This window comes from Argiope bruennichi, chromosome 6 (assembly GCF_947563725.1).
Source record: "Argiope bruennichi chromosome 6, qqArgBrue1.1, whole genome shotgun sequence".
Classification (NCBI taxonomy): domain Eukaryota; kingdom Metazoa; phylum Arthropoda; class Arachnida; order Araneae; family Araneidae; genus Argiope; species Argiope bruennichi.
Genome location: NC_079156.1, coordinates 73,186,474 through 73,205,565, shown reverse-complemented (window position 1 = coordinate 73,205,565; position 19,092 = coordinate 73,186,474). Strand labels below are relative to the sequence as shown.

The 19,092-nt window shown below is 28.9% G+C and overlaps 1 protein-coding gene across 1 annotated transcript in view; it reads left to right on the top strand.

Annotated features, from left to right (window-relative positions):
• Nucleotides 1–18,166, top strand: part of LOC129972589 (uncharacterized) — a 37,315-nt gene extending 19,149 nt beyond the window's left edge. Inside the window, exon 2 of the mRNA XM_056086780.1 lies at nucleotides 18,042–18,166. Coding sequence (XP_055942755.1) covers nucleotides 18,042–18,166 — 125 coding nt within the window. The remainder of the gene's footprint in view (nucleotides 1–18,041) is intronic.
• Nucleotides 18,167–19,092: the final 926 nt, after the last annotated feature.

The following is a 19,092-nucleotide window of genomic DNA, read 5'->3' as shown; positions in this document are numbered from 1 at the left end:
TTTCTACCGACATTGGCTATGGAATTATTGGTTTTGTTTAGATTGTTGTACGGAAGCTAAACTGCTTTTATTTTAGGCTGTTTTATAGTTGTTCAGAAATCATTTTAAATATATTCAAATAAAAACTAGAAGAAATCGATATTTTTATCGTTATCATAAACAAATGAAGGATGTTGATTTTCAAAATGAATGCTAAATGAATAATTCGATTGAGCTGAAACGAATATCAAATTTACCAAAATGTTTCGTAAGTTTCATCGTTTGTTTTTTATGCCAGTTATTTGAAAAGTTTCTAACATACTTCATAGATCTATAGAATTTAATGGTTGAAAGAAAACTTAAAATTCCGTTCATGGATTTTTCTCTTACAAAATAGGTGAGTGTTCTGGCAATAACACTAACCTTGCGAAGATAACAGAGGAATTATTGGATACAAGCATTTAAGAAAATAATGAGCCTTGTTTTATGCATTTAGATTAATTAATTTTATGATGCATTAAATCTAGAAGTAGATTTTTTCTCTAATTTTTATTTTTTACTTCAAATTAGTAACTAGCATTAAAAAATATCCATGTGATTGACATACATATTACTTTTGAAGCTTAACAATTTTTTGAAGCCTTTTCATGTAGAATATGGGGAAAGAAAAAAAAGTGAACTAATGATGGGAGATATAGTCCGGAGGAGAAACCAAATGATAATTTTGACTTTTTTCAACAGGAAATGAAGCTCGCGAAGATACAGAAATAATTTATATATATTTATTCATTGATGGAGCTGACGATCATGTACTGGACACTGGGAATAAAGCAAACACAAGAAAATAACTGATTCTTTAGGTTTTCAAAAAAATAACGACCACCAACAAATATTTGTCCATTCTCCCACAAATTGAAATATTTCTAATTAGAAGCTTGTATTTTAGTAGCTATCTTAAACCATTCCTGTAATTGCAAAGGATAATGTTTGCAACAAAATTAAAAGTAAGAAAGTCAATGATTAAAAATGCTTTCTTCTAAATTAATTCACCATCAACTTGTTTTTCAAATTTAATTAAGTAAACACGAATAGAAATAGAATCAAATAAAAAGAACTGGAAAATGCATAAGAATTCTAGAATACGGAGGAATACATAAAGTTATTGTTAAAGCCACTATTAGCATTACAGACGATTTCTCCTTTACGATTCGAATCGATATCGATATTAGTATAAAGAACAATAAAATGTGCCTGATGAAATTGCATCCTAAACATTCTTCGATAGTTTGTTCATAAATAATAATCAAAACATGAGTTAATCTTTTATATTTATCAAGCAATAAAAATTAAGCTGGAATTATTAGATCTCTGTATTAAATAAGCAAATATAGAAATATGTAGAAAACTTAGAAAAATTTCTGTTAAATATACAATTAATTAAAAATAAACTCTTTCTAAGACAATAAATCTTTTTTCTTCACTATTGCGGTGGTCTGGTGGCAAGTTCTCGGCTTCGAAACCGGATGGTTTCAGGTTTGATACCGGATTCCACCAAAGAACCATCGTGTAAGAGGGTCTGGTGCACGTTAAATCCGTAGGGGCCTAAGCCCTCCCGCTGGTGTGGCGTGGAAGTTTGGAGAGGAGGTTGGAGGTCCAGGTGTCGTCCTCGTCATCTGACTGTGGTTCGGAATTACGAAGCCCGTCCCAAAATACCCCTTGTGTTGCTTTAAAATGGGACATTAATATAACTAAACTAAACTAAACTCCTTTCTATTGACTCTCTGTTGTTTTGCATAAATATTAACATTAATTTTATAGAATGGTATCTATCAGTTAGTTAAGTAGATTTATGGATCTGATATGATATCATTAAAGAATAAAATCTTTCGAACCAGAAAAAAGAATTCTAGGAATCAGATATTCATCATCATCATAATCGTCTTTACCTGGAACAAATTTAGTGAAATAACCTGCAGTCTGAGCCTAACCTACATTCTTTTCTTTTTTTTATTATTATTATTGTACGTTTCCACAAGAGCAACATCCCCTGCAGCAACATTTTGGTTCATTTCATTTTTGTTTTTTCGTTGAATGAGAACACCTAGATACTCTCTTCTAAAACGATTTCAAACTTTTCAGAACAGTATGTTTTCCTTGAACTTTTCTTTATATATATTTGCCCAATTAAATCAATATTCGGACATCGTATTCATGAACATCTTGAAGGAACATTGAAACAGAAATTGGTTTCATGGCCTCATCCAAATGCATGTTAATTTATCGCATTTTCACAATCTATAAGGAAATAAACGGAAAACTTGAGCAATTGAAGGGCAATACATTTAATTCAATTGAGTTAGTAATAGAATTGGTTGTCTTTTGAAATAGCTAGATTAGAGCCTTATGCAAAGAATATGTTGCTTTAACAAAACTGGAATGCTGTTATTTTAATATATAGTCAAATCTAAATGCCTCCATCTGGTAAAAAGATTTAAATCTATATTTGACTTTTAAATCCGAACGTTCTTCTAAAAAGGAAAATACTTTTATTACTTTTTTATTGTTATTTTAACAGCATATCTCTTTCTAAAATTTTTAATTGAATTTCTTCGCACTTTAAAAACATTTAGGCTTTTGCATAAAATGATGTCAGAACGCCGTGCATGCTATTTAACCCTTTCTAGGGCCGTGGGAAGTTTGTTTCCCACCAAATTTATCAATCTTATGAATTTATGTAGGTTGGCATAAGTTCTGACAAATTTTTTTAGAAAGACAGAAACTTAGATGCTTAGTTCTTTATTTTACATAAAATGATGTGTCTTGATTTGTTACCTAATTATTAATTAACCAAATTAACTAATTAATCAAATTAAATTTATCTAATAAGTTAAATGAATCCCTTTTCTTATTCTAATTTCAAGCCACAAAAAATTTTAACATAATATGACTAGAAAAAAAATGGCCTTTAAAGGGTTAATGTATATTTTAATTTCAAACGGCGGTACTTTATTTTCGCACACCAGATTATAAACTCTTCATCCTCGATTAAATTGCAATTTTTATTTATTTATTTTCAACTTTGTACAAATCAAACGAATTTTACTTTTAATGCGGGCTTATTTAAAGTGAGACCACGCATTCATTGATACAACAAATTGTATTTACAAAAAGATATTGAAATAAGAATTTAAATATTTTTCTCGCTTACTCTCTAATAAATTTTATCTACCCCTGCATAAAATTGTGGACTTAGGGAAAGGACGCGAATACTTTTCACGGCATTGAGAAACGACAGTTATGAAAAATATACATTTGGCGTGGATCTGACGCTTTTTTACTGAATTCTGGCATATTTTTTTCATCTCTAGTGCACTTCTACTAAATCTATCTTGCGAATATGTTTTTGGTCGCTTTCTTGCCGACCGATTGACAACAAACCTAGACACGAAACTACTGTTGATTGAAGATTTTGATTTAAGATTTTGCTTTCTAAGAACATGCGAAAATATGGGCCGACAAACCGTTAACCCTATGATAAATTTTGTTCAAATGTTTATAAAAAAATCTCCTTTTTTTAGATGCGAAAGCCTATGGAATAAATGTTATTCATCTAGTTCTTTTTTTTTTTTTTGTAATTATCTTATCTAATTACATTCGGATAGCTGGATAGACAGCCTTCCTCTTAATGGATTTGTTTGAAATCTACTAATTTGGTATACTAATACCATGTTCCAAATTTTCTTTGTCTAGCTGAAAGCTTTTTTGAGTTATCTTCAAAAACATACATAATGTCACAAATGGGTTTTTTGAACTTAAAAAGATATGAAACGCGGAGATACGACTTTTTTTTCGGCGATTGCAATATATTTTCTGTATTTCACATACGAGACAGTAAAAATAGCACTGTTGATTTAAAAGTAGAAACTAAACATTTCAAATAAGACTTTCAAAAATCCATTTCTTGGTTCCGGTAAAAATATTAAAAATATAATACCCTTTTCAGAAAGATAAATCCAAATTCAATTCGAAAAACTGGTTAATAAAATTTTATTTTAATTCCATTTTATAAAAAATTTCAACCGCAGTGAATGTTAATGACTCCATAAAATATTTTTTCATTAATTAAGAATTGTAAAAATATATTTTTAACAAATAATTAAAAAAAAACAAAAAAAAGCGTTATATGACTTCTAAAAGGAAAAGCTCATTGAACTATTTTTGCATACAAATTGAAGTTTACTTAACGATAATAATTAGGCAAGTAAATGGTTGAATTATAAACCTTGCCAATTTTAATGGATTCGCCATTATGATTCGCACCTATAAAACTTTTCAGTTAGTCTGATGCAGGCGAAAAGTGGCCAAATAATTTAGAACACAGCCATAAAACACGTCGCCAAAAAAGTTGTATCGTTAGGTTTATATACAAGTTGGCGAAGGTCTTGGCAACGTTTTTTGGCGTATATCCAAAGTATTTGACAATCTTTCGCTTGCGCCAATCATACCAAGAAGTACCTAATTAAGGTTTATCTGATGATCGCAGTAAATGAGTTAATTTACTAATTTGATCTATTTGCTGAAAATCCTTTGAATGCATGCTCACTTATTATTAATGATTATGATGATTGACATTATAGTTAAAAGATTGATTTAGAATTGGATTCTATTTTTAAAATAAAAATCCCTATAACAGACACAAAATTAACTATTTAATGACATTATAGGTTTACCCATGAAATTAAATTAAAGGTTACAATCACCGAAGTGCCTTGTTGAATATGTTGTTGTTCCCATGAACTTTACAAATATAAAAAGCTTTTACTGACATTATATCATTGTAGTGATTACTAACCATTTATTCCATCTCAAAAATGTTTGAACCTACTTACAAATATATGTAAAAATTGTATATAAATATTGTATCTACATATCTTAAAAATTCTGTGAGAATTTGTCGTAGAATACATAGCAAGAATTAATTAATCCTGATAAAAAAAATTCAGTTAAAGAAGTGTGAAAAACCAGATGAAAAAAAAAATCGCCATGTTTTATTTCCATAAGAATGTTTGCCAGAAGGATATTTGCATTTAAATAGTTTCTTTCAGAATTATTCCATCACGAACAAGGTAATTTATAATAGTATCTATTATTTATTATTGTTAAATACTATTATTATATGGAATAATAATATTCATTATTTATTATTATCGTAGAGTCGGGAAAATATAATTCAAAGATCAAAATAGCAAGATATGCTTGCAAGATAGCTTCATATGCATTTAATATATATATATATATATATTTGAATCTTAAAGGTTGCAAATTTCTTCTGTCATATTGTTTCTTAGCTTTCAAAATGGAAATTTTTGCCTAGATTTGTATTTTTTTAGTGGAATTCGATAAATAAAATGTATATTCTGACTTATTTTGCTATCTTTGATTGAACCTCGGTGGCAAAGCGATAAGGTTATATGATAAGTGGATCAGAGTTCAGAGATCGGATTCTATGAAAGATCTTTTGTAATGAGGATATAGTTCATGTCTTATCCACCATTTGGAATCAAACGTCACTTTGGTGTGGTCTTCTGCAACCTTTAGAATAGACTTTCGGATTTAAATGTTGCCCTCGCCATCTTTCTATAATTCAAAATTACAAAACATCCCAAAGTGGTCTTGCTATATCTTTAACTCTGAAAACTAAGTAACTAACTTTATACTAAACTACGCTGGCATCCTTTTTGTAGTCTGAGAGCTTTGATATAAATGCAGCCGTTGTTGTACACTGCATTTTACCCTATTTTAAAGTTTGTGCAATTAATTATTCTATTATTGTTTCAAGCAGCTTCCAAATCAGTGTTTTCAAGAAAAAGTGAAGAGTTTTACAAATAATTGCTTATAACTGATCTTAGCCAAATTTATTCTAAGTTACTGGCACCAGTAACCGCATTGCTGTAATAAAAATTTACAAGTAAAATGAATTACTATTTGGAAGCTATATTATTTTCAGAAGATCTGATGACGTACATTTTTGAAAAGCACAGTTTAATTTATATCCCGAGATCTAAAAGTGAAACGGAAAAATATCGAAAACATTCTGCTGGTTTGAACATGTCACCTTTTCGATTAATTATAGGAAATGCAATATATATAGGAATTGCCAAAAACACGCACGAACTATCCATTATGTTCCAGCAAGAATTTGAATTAACATTGGACGCTTTGTCATTTAGAAGACATGTAATGAAATTGGTTCCCGAATGGTTTCCAGAAGGATACCATCCAATTTGTTTCATCGAATTTTGCATCATGGTGTGCTTTACAGCTCTATCTTTTTACGAGGCTGGTTACCGCGGTATTTCTTCCTACGCTGGTGAAATCATTGCCGTTGTTTTGACTCAACAGATGTTAAAAGGAGACTTCATGCAAAAAGGCGGATGGGAGAAACTAGTTAAAATCTCTACAGAAATAGTTATTGTTGACAGACAAACCAGCGTTGGAGATGGAAAGTAATATTCTATGTTTTAACCAAAGAAAGTTGGAAAAGGTCAAGATTGTAAAGCGTCGAATTGTTTTTTATTAAATATTTTTTTGTTTTTAAATTAACATCAGTAAATTTTCATAAGGGCTTGAAACTAAACTGCAATGGTCGGATTCATTCACTAGCTACTGTGTAGCTTGATTATTTCATTGGCTGCTGCATTGAAAGGTTTCAAGTTAGGATTTCATCGGCATGCATTGTTCTTTCGGATGTAAACAGGTTTTACATATCCTCTGGAATTAATTGTCAAATGATATAATATGAGTTTTTATAGAGTCGTTTCTTAACAGTTTCAAAAATGACAGAATAAATTTATTTTTATTATAAAGGACTTCTTTTTTTTGCGAATAATGTATATTTCTTATAAAAAATACCTTTGCAATAATATAAGTACTACAATACTAGGAAAAGAAGAAAACTGTAATAGAACTATTCATCTTATGATTTTAAAAAATACAATGATTATTATGCAACTGCACTTAAATGCACTGTAAGTTTAAGTTGCATTGCTTATATTGTAATGACTTTTGCTTGAAGAAAATATAAATTTTAAATACAATTTATTTTAAGTTTTAACTTTTTTTTCAATTGTATTTTCGTAAAGAGGATTAAAGAATATGTTGATGTTTCGTAAAATATTAATTAAAAATCAAAATTTGACTAGTAATTGTTGTGTAACTAATGCAAGAAGATTCTTCCTTAAATGGTCACGATATTTTTCGCCTTAAATGATCGCTATAAATTTCGCAGATAAATTTTTTTTCCTGTAATATAATTATTTTTTATAAGCTATAAATAATTAAATCATAACAGGATGAGAATGTTAATGAGTATTTTGTACGGAAAAACTCGAATTCTTTAAAAACATAAAATGTATGCAAATTTTTATGCGTCTCCCCTGTTATAACCAAATGCCTATTTATGCCAACATTATGATATTTTGGCGATATTAGCCAATATTTAGAATATAGAACAATATCGTGAAGATATCGCAAAATATCTTGTGCTAATAGGGTTTAGATATAGCATTTAAAGGTAGGTGTATATTTTTTTAATCGTTTGCTTCGAGATACATTCTTTTGGTTCGTTGCGAATCAAATTTTTTTGTTTGTTTTTTGTTTTTTTTGTTTTTTCTCTATTAACACAGATTCACAGTTGAAAAGTGAATACAGTACACTCCCGACTATCCGCGGAATTGGGCGGCGCGGCCGCCGCGGATAACAAAAATCGCGGATAATCCGAAAAAAGCTAAAAACGGGTATAGCAAAAGAGAAAAGTCATTCCAACTTTGAAAAATCGTTTTATGTACAATAAAACGTAAAATAAACAGCAGTAAATGTTTAACTAACGCTTAATATTTTAGTATATCACTCAAAACTAACCTAAAATGCATTTTGTTAATGAAAACAGAAAAGTGCTTTGTACTTACGAGAGGCGTCAAGGATACACAGAAAAATTAATACATATGTACTGTTTTAATACTGTAATGTATTATGTAATTACAAAAGCATAACTGAAAAACTAGACCTTTTTGAAGAAATCAGTCATTTGTGTTTGCTTTTTGCTTTGGAAGCATTTTCTCTTTGCTTGGAAGCAAAAAAAAAAAAAAAAAAAAAAAAAAAACTTAGTGCGGCAGGCAAGGATAATCGGGAGTCTACTTATGTTCGCCTTTTCCAGCGAACCTCCAACGAGTCTTCAAGGTCAAATTTCAAATCAGACGCTTCTTTCTCCGTTAACGATTGATAAGGGATGATTGATAATTTGCGTTGTGTTCGTGAAAATAATTTTCAGCTGACTCGCGAATGGTTAGCCAGTCATTCATTTCGCAGTCGAGTACTGGTCTTGATTTCTGTTCAGTTAATTAACCCTAGGTTAATTAATTTAGTTACAAATTTTGAAAGGTTTCCTACATTTAATGATATTTAAATTGCTAAAATTATTAGGTAAGTTTCTTTTTTTTAGAGGGGAGGGTCTTAAAAGATTGAAAGTGGATTAATTTTTAATCATTAAACTGTTTTTTTTTTTTTTTTTTGAAAGGGAGGGAGATGCATATGCAAACCTATTTTTATTATAAAAGTAAAGAATAATTTTGCTGTCATGATAAGTTTGCCTTCATATTTTGATATATTTCTATGATATCAAGAGAGCAATAGTTAATAGTTATTATAATTCTCAATCAAATTCTTATTACTGGATAATTTCTTTGCTCATTTATTTATTCAAAATTTACGATCAGAAAATTAGAATCCATTTAATATCTTTTGACACATTTTCCATAGAAACAAAAATAAAAAATATTTCAAAACACCTTTGTTATTTTATTAAAGTATTAATCGATTCCACAATATCTTCTAAAATGAAATAAAGCAAATGGCCACGAAAACGTTTTAAAACAATTTTGAAACTTGAAGGAATTTTATTTTAAATCTAAAGTTACTATATTAAGTGCTGAAATTTAAACCTAAAGTCGTTGAAATTCTTATTTAACTCTCTAACCCGGAAGTCATAAATGCCCAATTATTTATCATACATTTTAAGGATGATATTCATCCATATTTCGATTATACGATTAAAAACTTATTGTCAGTAGTTGTTCAAGCTGTGTCATTAATTAAATTAAAATTTCAAATTTCTAACCAATTAAAAAGTGAAAATAACTGAATATTGAAGCAATCTTTTATTATATATTTATTCATTCAGTTGTTTTCAAGTATGTGTGCATGTTAAAAGGGTATGGTTTAAGTATATGTATCAGGTATATATATATATAATATACACACACGGTGTAGAGAAAATAATTAGTGGAAACAAGAAACGGGATACAGTTGGCTTAGTTATGTATATAAGTTATTAATAACCTCGCTTCAGATCGAAAATTTCCTTGTCCCTTATACTCAGTAAATCCTCGAATTAATGGATCTCAATTTAAAGACTTTGGATTTAACGTTCGAATTTTTATTAATATTCTTAGGAATTTAATATTTTTTTCATATTTCTAATATATGTTAGTAAAAAAACTTTTTTCTACAATTTCACTATTTAAATATTTTGCATTTATGCACAGTTTCAAATGAATGAGCTTGTTTTAAATATTATTCTTAGTACAGTTAATAATTTAACGATCCATCTATTTTATACTCTTCATAATTTAATCCTTTTATTTTCTTTTAGAATCAATTCTAAAATCCCGCCGACTAATTGAATTTAAAAAAATAATTGCTGCGTTTTCAATTAACCCAAATTAATTTTTTCGGGAATTACTAATTATTCCAATTTTAATCTAGTTGTTACGTTTTGACAAAAATGCTTTAATACCTTTTGAAGCATAGCATACAAAAAAAAAATGTTTCTAAACTATATATCACAATTCAATTTTAGTGAAAGAATGAAATCCATGTCTTGAATATCCAGAAAAATTTGATAAAATATCGTGAAGCTACTTCAAGTGCGGGTTTTTCCTTTTTTATTTATAGAATGCCTTTATAAATATAATTAAATTATATAAGAGAAAAAATATATAGTTTTATAAAATTCAAAATATTAGCAATATTGACGCTGCTTTTCTAATCAGCAAGAAACTATATAGTAGATGTTATTACATCTTGATAGCAATCAATTATAGAAGCTACGATAAAAATCAGACGATTAAATTTTACCCGAGCTTTATTTGTTTATTTTTCTCTTTCGACAACGAAAAAAAAAAGGCTGCAATGTATTTGCCATTTTGATATTTCTGAAATGTAAACTTCTATCTGGTTGAAAGAATTACATGCCATGTAAATGATGCTCGATTGCATGCAGCTGAATCATGCAAAACAAAACAAAATAATGGCGATGAATATTATTTTTAACGTATCAAAAACGCCTTCTGTTAGAAAACGGATTCCAGGAATTTTTTTTTTCTTTTTACCGTTCGAGTATTTAGAAATAAGTGGAAAAGACAATGTTTTTTTATTCCATTTAAGAAATTTCAAATGCATTTCTTTGAGTTACCAAATTGATATTTCCTTTCTCCGGGAAATTTGATTGATTTTCTTTTATTGTTTAAGAAAAATAAAATTATTAAAAGAAACGTGCAGGTAAGAGAAATTAGCTTTTAAATACTTATTCAATGAAAACCTTGAAGTTCTGAAATAAGATTTTAATTATGACTTTTTAATTGAACAGCCTTTCTTATTTACGAAATAAAAAATAACGAGCTGATTTAAACCTATGAAATTAAAATGAACTCTTCTTTTGCCTGAGCAATAAAAATTCAACAAGTGTTGCATTTCGTTAGGCTTAGTTTAATCTTTCAGTTGTTTAAACTTACTTTTTACTTTTTTTTACTTTTAAAAGGCATTATTCTTATGTTTATATGAATCTTGAATTGCGAAAACTGTCCATTTCAGATTTTTTTAAACTATTTAAGATAAGAATATTATTGGGCAATCATAAATAGAAAGCATAAAATTAATATCCGTAATAAAGTATGAACGAAACATATCAGTAACGAAAATAAGTATCAGAATAGAATCCTTTAGAAGGGAAACAGCGTAACATTTTTATGTTAACATCCTTCTTATAATTTTAATATTATTTTTATCATAATATTTTAACATAATTTTTAGATAAATTATGGCCTTCTTAAATCGTTTATAGAATTGTCATAGAATGTTCGTTTATAGAATGTTTATAGAATATTCGATTATTGTTTTTATACTAATATGATTTATGTATTATGCATCATGATGCTATAAGAAGGAGAATCATTTACTGGTACAAATACCGTTACGGTGTGTTCCAATACTCAAAAGTGGTGTGAGTAACATATTTATTAATTTAATCCAAATAAAATTCTTCAGCGTTTTTCGAATGCCAAAGTAAATATTCTTCTGACGTCTATTCTTTTACATTTAGTTAGTAAATTCACAATTGTTGTCCATTTATTATTCTTAATTCTAATTAATATTTTAATCATTATTTGAATAAAATATGCATATTTTTTCATATCGTGCATGAGAATTCATATGATTTTATAAAGCATTTTATGTATACCTAATTTTAATATTCATTAAATGAACATGAAAAGTATTAACTGTATTTATTTTTAGACTGTTAATAAGCCTTTTAATGATAAATTAATATTATTAGTTAACTGTTTTTAAATGATTTTTTTCTTTCTTTCTCTAAAAATAAATTAGAAAAAAATTTATAAATTGGCACGAATATCTGTTGTTAATTTGTGGTAATAATTTAGGATTATATCGTTTTTCTATAATTTAATTTTGTTCATCAATTAATATTTTTTCAATTATTTCTAAACGAACATGGATGTTAATGCTTTGAATTTAAATAATGAATTAGGGCAGTTCTTGAAATTTGCTTTTCTACCTTAATCTAAATCTTTAATTAGGCCAGGTAACCTGATGATAAGATCTTGTCTCTCGGATTGGAAGTTTCAAATTCGAAACTCATTTGCCTCAATGATTAGCCATATATGTAGAGACATGTTAACTCTGGCTTGGAAAACAGGCCTCAACTAACCGGATTATATATCAAATCAAATATCTCTCACGGACCTCTAGGGGAAAGCCCGGTTGAGATGAATGCTTAGAGATGGCTCATACAACAAGAATCACACACTAATTTAACATAAACGTATTTAATGAACTGGAAGAACGGCTGGGCCGCTTTATATCGATGGGCGCTATTACATTACTGAATACAGTTTTAATGGCGGGAATCAGATAGCTTCTTATTGGCTGCTGAGTGATGACGCGACGCCGCTAGGATGACGCTCCGTACACCACATATATGTGAACCTTTAAATCTATAACCGAATGTCCTATAACTATATCAGTGTGGAAGTATGGAAATTTAACGGTTATCCCCAATTCTAACTACAATTTCAAGTTACGATGCAATTCCAGAACTGTTCCCATAATACATTTTAACTGGTCATCAATGTAACTAATTAAAGTGATCCCAAATTAGATTAGTAAATAATTAAATAAAAATTCTGAAAAAAATTAGGAGTTAAAAATTCTACTTTTAAATAAAATTTAAACAGTCACAACATAAGAAAATTTTGTGGAATTTTTTATTGGAATTTAAATAATGTTTCCAAATGATTTCAAAATTAAATTCCTTTTATGTATTCATTCATTTCATTTGGTGAATGCCATGTTTATAAATTTAACAAGGTCAAATCGAGGTCAAAATCTTAATTTCGAAATCATGGCAAAGTATCAAGGATGTCTAGCATTTTAATATGTTCTGGGATTTCATGAATTATATGTAGAATGTTGGAATTATGTTGTTGAATTTTTATAATAATACTTCAAATTCTTAAGAGAATTTAAAATACTATATTTGTTGTTTGAAATATGAATCAATAACACCAATCTGTTAAGAATTTACGAGAATCAGCATTCATTGTTGTTTTGACAATCATGAATATTATTTAATTTTTTTATAGGGGAATTCTCTTTTTCAACAAAAAAAGTCCTTTTTATTTTGTCGTATACCTAGTATAGTAAAAGTAAAGTAATAGTCAAGCAATTCGAACTCGAGATTTTGAACAATAGCCATGTTTTAAACCTCCCTGAATTCGAAAAACACATTTTTGGAAAATTTCTGTCTGTCTGTCTGTAACAAAGACGTCAAAAACGTTTTGAACTAGATGGTTGAAATTTGGTATACGGTCTTTAGAGCAAATTTACAAATTTCTGTCAAATTTTAAGTAAAATCTGTTCAGAGAAAGTTCGTCTATCTAGCTGTTCGAATATAAGTTAACATGATAACTACAGAACGAAAAGAGCTAGATTGATGAAATTCGGTACGCAGATTTAAATTATATAGTGTAGACACTTCAAAGTTTGAGCCAGTTCCATCTACGAACAGTTGACTGTCTGTCAGTCTGTACTTTCAGAAATATGTAAATGCGATAATTCAAAAAAGAAGTGACTTACATATATCAAATTTTGGTAAGGGATTTTGTGATTACCCATGCAGTTTTGAGTCAAAAAATTTTTTCAATCGGTTGAGAAAAAAGGGTCTGAAACACAAATTCGATTTTTGAATACTATTAATACATGCTAGGGATTAGTCAACAAATAACTTTTCAAAAATGACAATAGATTCAGTAAAAGTGCCAATTTCATGCCAAAAGTTAATATTCAGTAATTATTGTACGCCAACGTCATGTAAGGCGTTCATTCTCTAATAAGCATGACAAGCTTATTATAGAGTATGCAAGAAAGTTCTGAGAAGACAACTCACGCTGATTTAAGTCAATTCGATTATGCCTTCCATTGAGGATAATTACTTTTTTTGCAAAATATTTAATCCTTTATTTACTGACGGTACTTAAAAGTACCATTTAAATCTGGCTTATATCTTCGTAATATGACAATTTTTGCTGATGGTATTCTAAAGAACACAGAGAATGTAACCTAAATAGCAAGAAGTTAATATAAGCTAAAAGTAGGAATTAAAAATATTTAATTAATAATTAAATTAATTAAGATATTTCTATTAATTAAAATATTTTTCTTGGGTTCCCTGGGATTATTCTGCAAGAAAACTTAACTACTAGTGCAAAAATGTTGAAAAATTGATGTCAGCATAATTCAGTAAATAAAGGGTTAAGCCTGGTTCTATAATACCCGAATTAGCAAACAACGAATTGCATCTATTTTCTTTCAAAATTTTAAATAACAATCGCACTTAATATATCGACGTCTTGTCTATGAGCTGTAGTAACCAATCTTCCAGTATTGATAAGACAGCATGTGAGTTATCTTGAATTTGTGACATCTCCTTTCCCTTTCTTATCTAAACAGGAAACATACCCTTTCTTCGTCACTTTCTGATTTCCAAATTCCTTATCAAAGGTCTTTAAATTTAGCAAAGCCTTTAATTACTGTATCGAAGACGCTACAAGTCAGGGACTCGATGCTAAATGCCTTACGCTTTCAATAGTTTCTGGAATACAATAAATAGGAAAATTTGGTATGTGATAGTATTTATTAGTTTAAAAAGTTTTCTTTCAAGGAAGATTCTAATTCATTTGGATATCCGAGAAAGATTATTTTTTCTTTAAACAATTTAATCAGTTTAAGGAATATCATTGCCATAGGGCAAACAAAATTTGGTATATTATCTACCATTTATAATACATTTTCTAATGTTGCGTTGAGGCATCACGGCTTTTTTTCACCTATAAAATTCACATTTGGATTCCAAAACTGTAGTTCGACACAATTGACGCGTATCACGTGGATCATAATCTATTTCAGTGTATCGGTATATTTCCGCTTTTATTGTAGAATTAAAATCCAATCGATCAAAATTTTTAAGATTCAGAATTAGTGGCATAGTCAAGGCATTTATCGATACTTTAATCTGCATGCGAATGTAAATTATATCTTAGATACTTAAGTGGTTCCAAGTGTTTTTTTAACTAATTGTTACTTACTTTCTCATTTAGATATAGGAAACTCTGCCATTCAATGTACAAATTTGCTTTTATATACGAAAGGGTTAAGGTTCCTTTGAAATCAATAATGTCGGGAGTAAACGTCACAGATTTCAAAATCTTTCGTCCTTTATAAGAAATACGGAGTTAAAAATTATAGAAAGCGGGGTTTTTTTTTCGTGGTGGTGGTGCGATATAAGCTACGCTTTATTTTCAAATGAACTATTGGAGAAATCATTCAAAACTTCAATAGAACATTAGTTTTTTTTCCTAGAATATCAATTTCAAAATCTCTCACCATAAAGAAATCTTCATCAAATAAAGTTTTTTGACATTTCATGAAAGTTTTTAAAAAAATTTTCTTTTTATTAAGCACTATTTTTCAACTTAAAATGCTTCATTTCTTTAACTATAGAATTTTAAATCAATTTTTCCCTCTTTTAATGAAGTAAATTCATGAAATTTTGTACAATTATTTACTCCAGTTGACCATACAATATTTTAATAATTTTAGAATTTTAATTTTCAGTTAATACATCAATTTAATTAAATATTGATTGAATTTTTGTGAACACAATAACTCTAATAAGGAGGAAATTTTTTTCCAAATAATTTGAACAGTTTACTTAAAAATGTACATAAAAATGAATTATAAAATGAGATTTCCCAGATACTTACGTTTTTAATGGTACTTTGACGCCATGGGACTCACCTTCATTAGGAAAACTCCTTCTTTTCTGACAGAATCAAGAACATCAAATTATGCACACGATATTGAATTTAAATTAAATATGATAAATATTCTCGGCAAACCAGATAGTCGCCAAAGTTGGTTAGAATATTACTAATGTAGTTAAAATTCCAACTTAGAATATTTATCAGGATCTAAAATTTTTAATTCTTTGTTTTGACTTTCATATTTTTGATAAGAAATTAATTAATGCATAGAATTTCAAATATTATAAGAATATAAGAATTAAAATATTTATTCTTAGCGGTTCTAAAAGATTATTAAGAAAATAAATTAAATATGAATTTGAATAAGTATCCCTAGAAAGCAAGAATATTAAGAAGAATATATAGTTAATTTTATATAACTGTTTAAAATATGGTAACAAACTTCAAGGAAGCCTTCCGACTTAGGAAGATGATTTGAGCTCGATATAACGACACCAGAGTGACAGGGCTCGATTCCTTGATATAAAACGTCGGGTGTCTTTTTTATGAAAGACAGATTTTATAGGTTAAATTATTGAAGAAAAAATGTGCCGTTATGTTTGGAAATCGCTATTTAGTAAATATATATTTATCATCAAAATAATAATACCACCACCTAAAATCGGAGTGTCAAAAAATCCTAAAAGTTTTGGGCACAGGAAACAAAAGAAAAACGATATAAAATGACAATAAATATCATTAGAAAAATCCGAATAATTCTTTGTAGATACATTAAAATGCTTTGTAAGCGTGATTATAATATCAGTTTACTTAGAGCTTTTCTATTTGAGGTTTAGGAGATCTTTATTTTGACCCTCAAATTGATTTTTCTTTTCCTTTTCATGAAAGTGTTGTAGTTAAAAAAATTATGTCTATTATTTACTTTTATACTCAATAATATTTGATTTCAAAAAAAAAATATCTGTATAAATAGGCAAATCATAAGAAAATGAACTTTACATTTTGCTATGCTGAGCGTATTACATTTTGCATTTATGCTCTGCCAGAAATTAAATTTATACATTAACAGAGTGGTTTATTCATTAGATTAGTGATTCGTTTTGAAGGTACATGAGCGTTATTTAACAGTACCCTTCGAAACTGCCCAATGATTTGGTGGCTTTTGACACGGTATTTCATGTCTAAAGCTCCACACTACGCCAATTACATTTAACGAATACCCAACACTTTTATATGTCCTATTTTTAATGTTTAACTCCCAACCGACTACCGTAAAGATGTGATTTTACCACTATTTGCAATTAACATGCACTACAAATATTTGCAATTAACTTGGTATATAAAAGCAAAGTATTTGAAGATGTTTCAAAATTAATGCGGAATTGTTCTTAAAGGACACTAAAATGCAAGCTTATTCATTTCTTATAATCAATATGTCAAAATAAACAATTACAAATTAATTTTTTTGAAGAAACAGTCAATGTACATAATCACACTGTCATATGACAAATGTTACTGAGAAAACCATTTTATTCTTTCTTGGATTGCCTTGCACTTTGTTTTCCTAACCTTTTTACTTCTATAAGATTTTGAACTTTAAAATTTCGAACCATGATGAGAATTAGCATTTATTCCATCTCTCACCGTACCAGTAAATATCAGCTTTTGGACAAAATGTATAATACGTATAAATCTAGAAATTTGCATTTAAAAACTGTTTCACACAGAAATTCATTTACGTTTTGCTTCCGAGTTGAAATCATTTTACAAGCTTAGGGTTCTACTGTCATTCTTAAGACTTCAAGCGACATGTCAGTCACTGATAAAAGACACTGAAATTTCTGTTCGAACCACGTCATTCCCCGGTTTCGTAACTTTCGTCCTGACAACATCAGATTGTTGACAGACAGTATTAGTTCAGGCTGCGTTAGTCATTGTTGAGTGACGATATACATTTATAAAATTATATATTTTTTAACAAATTCCAAAATAATGATCCTAAATGAATAAAGGTTACCACAAAGTTTCATATACTATCTCTGACTGTCAGAGTATGAAAGTAATCAGATATTGCAGACTAGGTGGAAAAGAGCAAAAAAAAAAAAAAAGGGGGGGGGGACGGTTAGGAAGTGAATGTGCTAAAAAATTCCTGTCACTCACTCTTGATTTAATCAAATATTTTATCTTAAACATTGGCAATACGATCGAAAAGTGTCAGCTGAAACGCATCTATTAAGTTATAGCAATTGAATTTTGAAACCATTTGTGAGTTCGGTTTTTCCATCGATCTGATATAGGATTTTTACTCATTAAATCTATTTTTATCTATCTGTATAGATATTTTCTTTATATAAATGCTTTAACGATTTTGACATTTCCTTATAGGAATAATCTGGCTTACCACTAACAATGCGATGTATAGCTCTAGTGTGACATTAAATTTCAAAGATCTAAATCACTTTGGAAAAGAAGTGAACTTCGTAGTTATAACACCTGGACAATATTCTTAATACTGCAAAGAACAATCAGTTGCATTGCTTACATCCAAGAAAGAAGTTTATATTGAAAAGTCAAGAAAATTTTTTTTTCTCTAATTCAACATGTGTCACGTAGTCGCAGATGAAGATAAATTTGCAGATGATCTGCTGATGTTTGTTATGGATGAACACCTCACAAGCCAACGCTTTCATAGGAACCTTAAACAATTCAGGTCATCGTCGCCTTTCACCATTGCGATTCGATTTACAGTTCGAAGAATTTTGGAAGAACACGATATCGAGATTAGGAATATTTTCAACAGTTTGATTGGATATGGCAACTTGATGAATAATTTCAAGGATTTCATCACGACAGCGACAAGTGTTTTTGTGCAACGTGGATATTGTGAGAAAGAATTCGTCGAGTTCTGTGCTTTCGTTGCCAAGCTGGCAACTCTTTGTTATGTGAACAGTACTAAAAATTGCATTCCCTTGGCAGCAGCCGCAATTGTGGAACTTGTGAAGCATTTTAAAGTCTCGGGAGAGTTTACGTCGGAAAGTTGGAATAAGTTAAATAAAGAGATGCAGGTACAATTTTTTAAATGTCTCCCTGAACACTCAAAACAATTTTCTCATCGATGCTGTGGTTGTACTGCTGAGATTGTAAAGCAATGAGAGACGTTGCTATAAATTGTAAATTTAATATCTTTCAAAAATGCAATTAAGTTGCAATTGTCATTTCATTCTAATTTTCATGATAACTTTAACGCCTTGAAAAATGGCTTTAAATTTTATCATAAAAACTTTGATTTTGAAAAACCTTCCGATTTTGTCATAAACATCTCATTTTGATATTCATGATAAACTTAACATTCTGTGGAAGTGCTTTGGAATTTCTGATAATTGTCTCGTTGCTTTTCATGACGTCACAGTTTTATCCATGTGATGCCATGCTTACA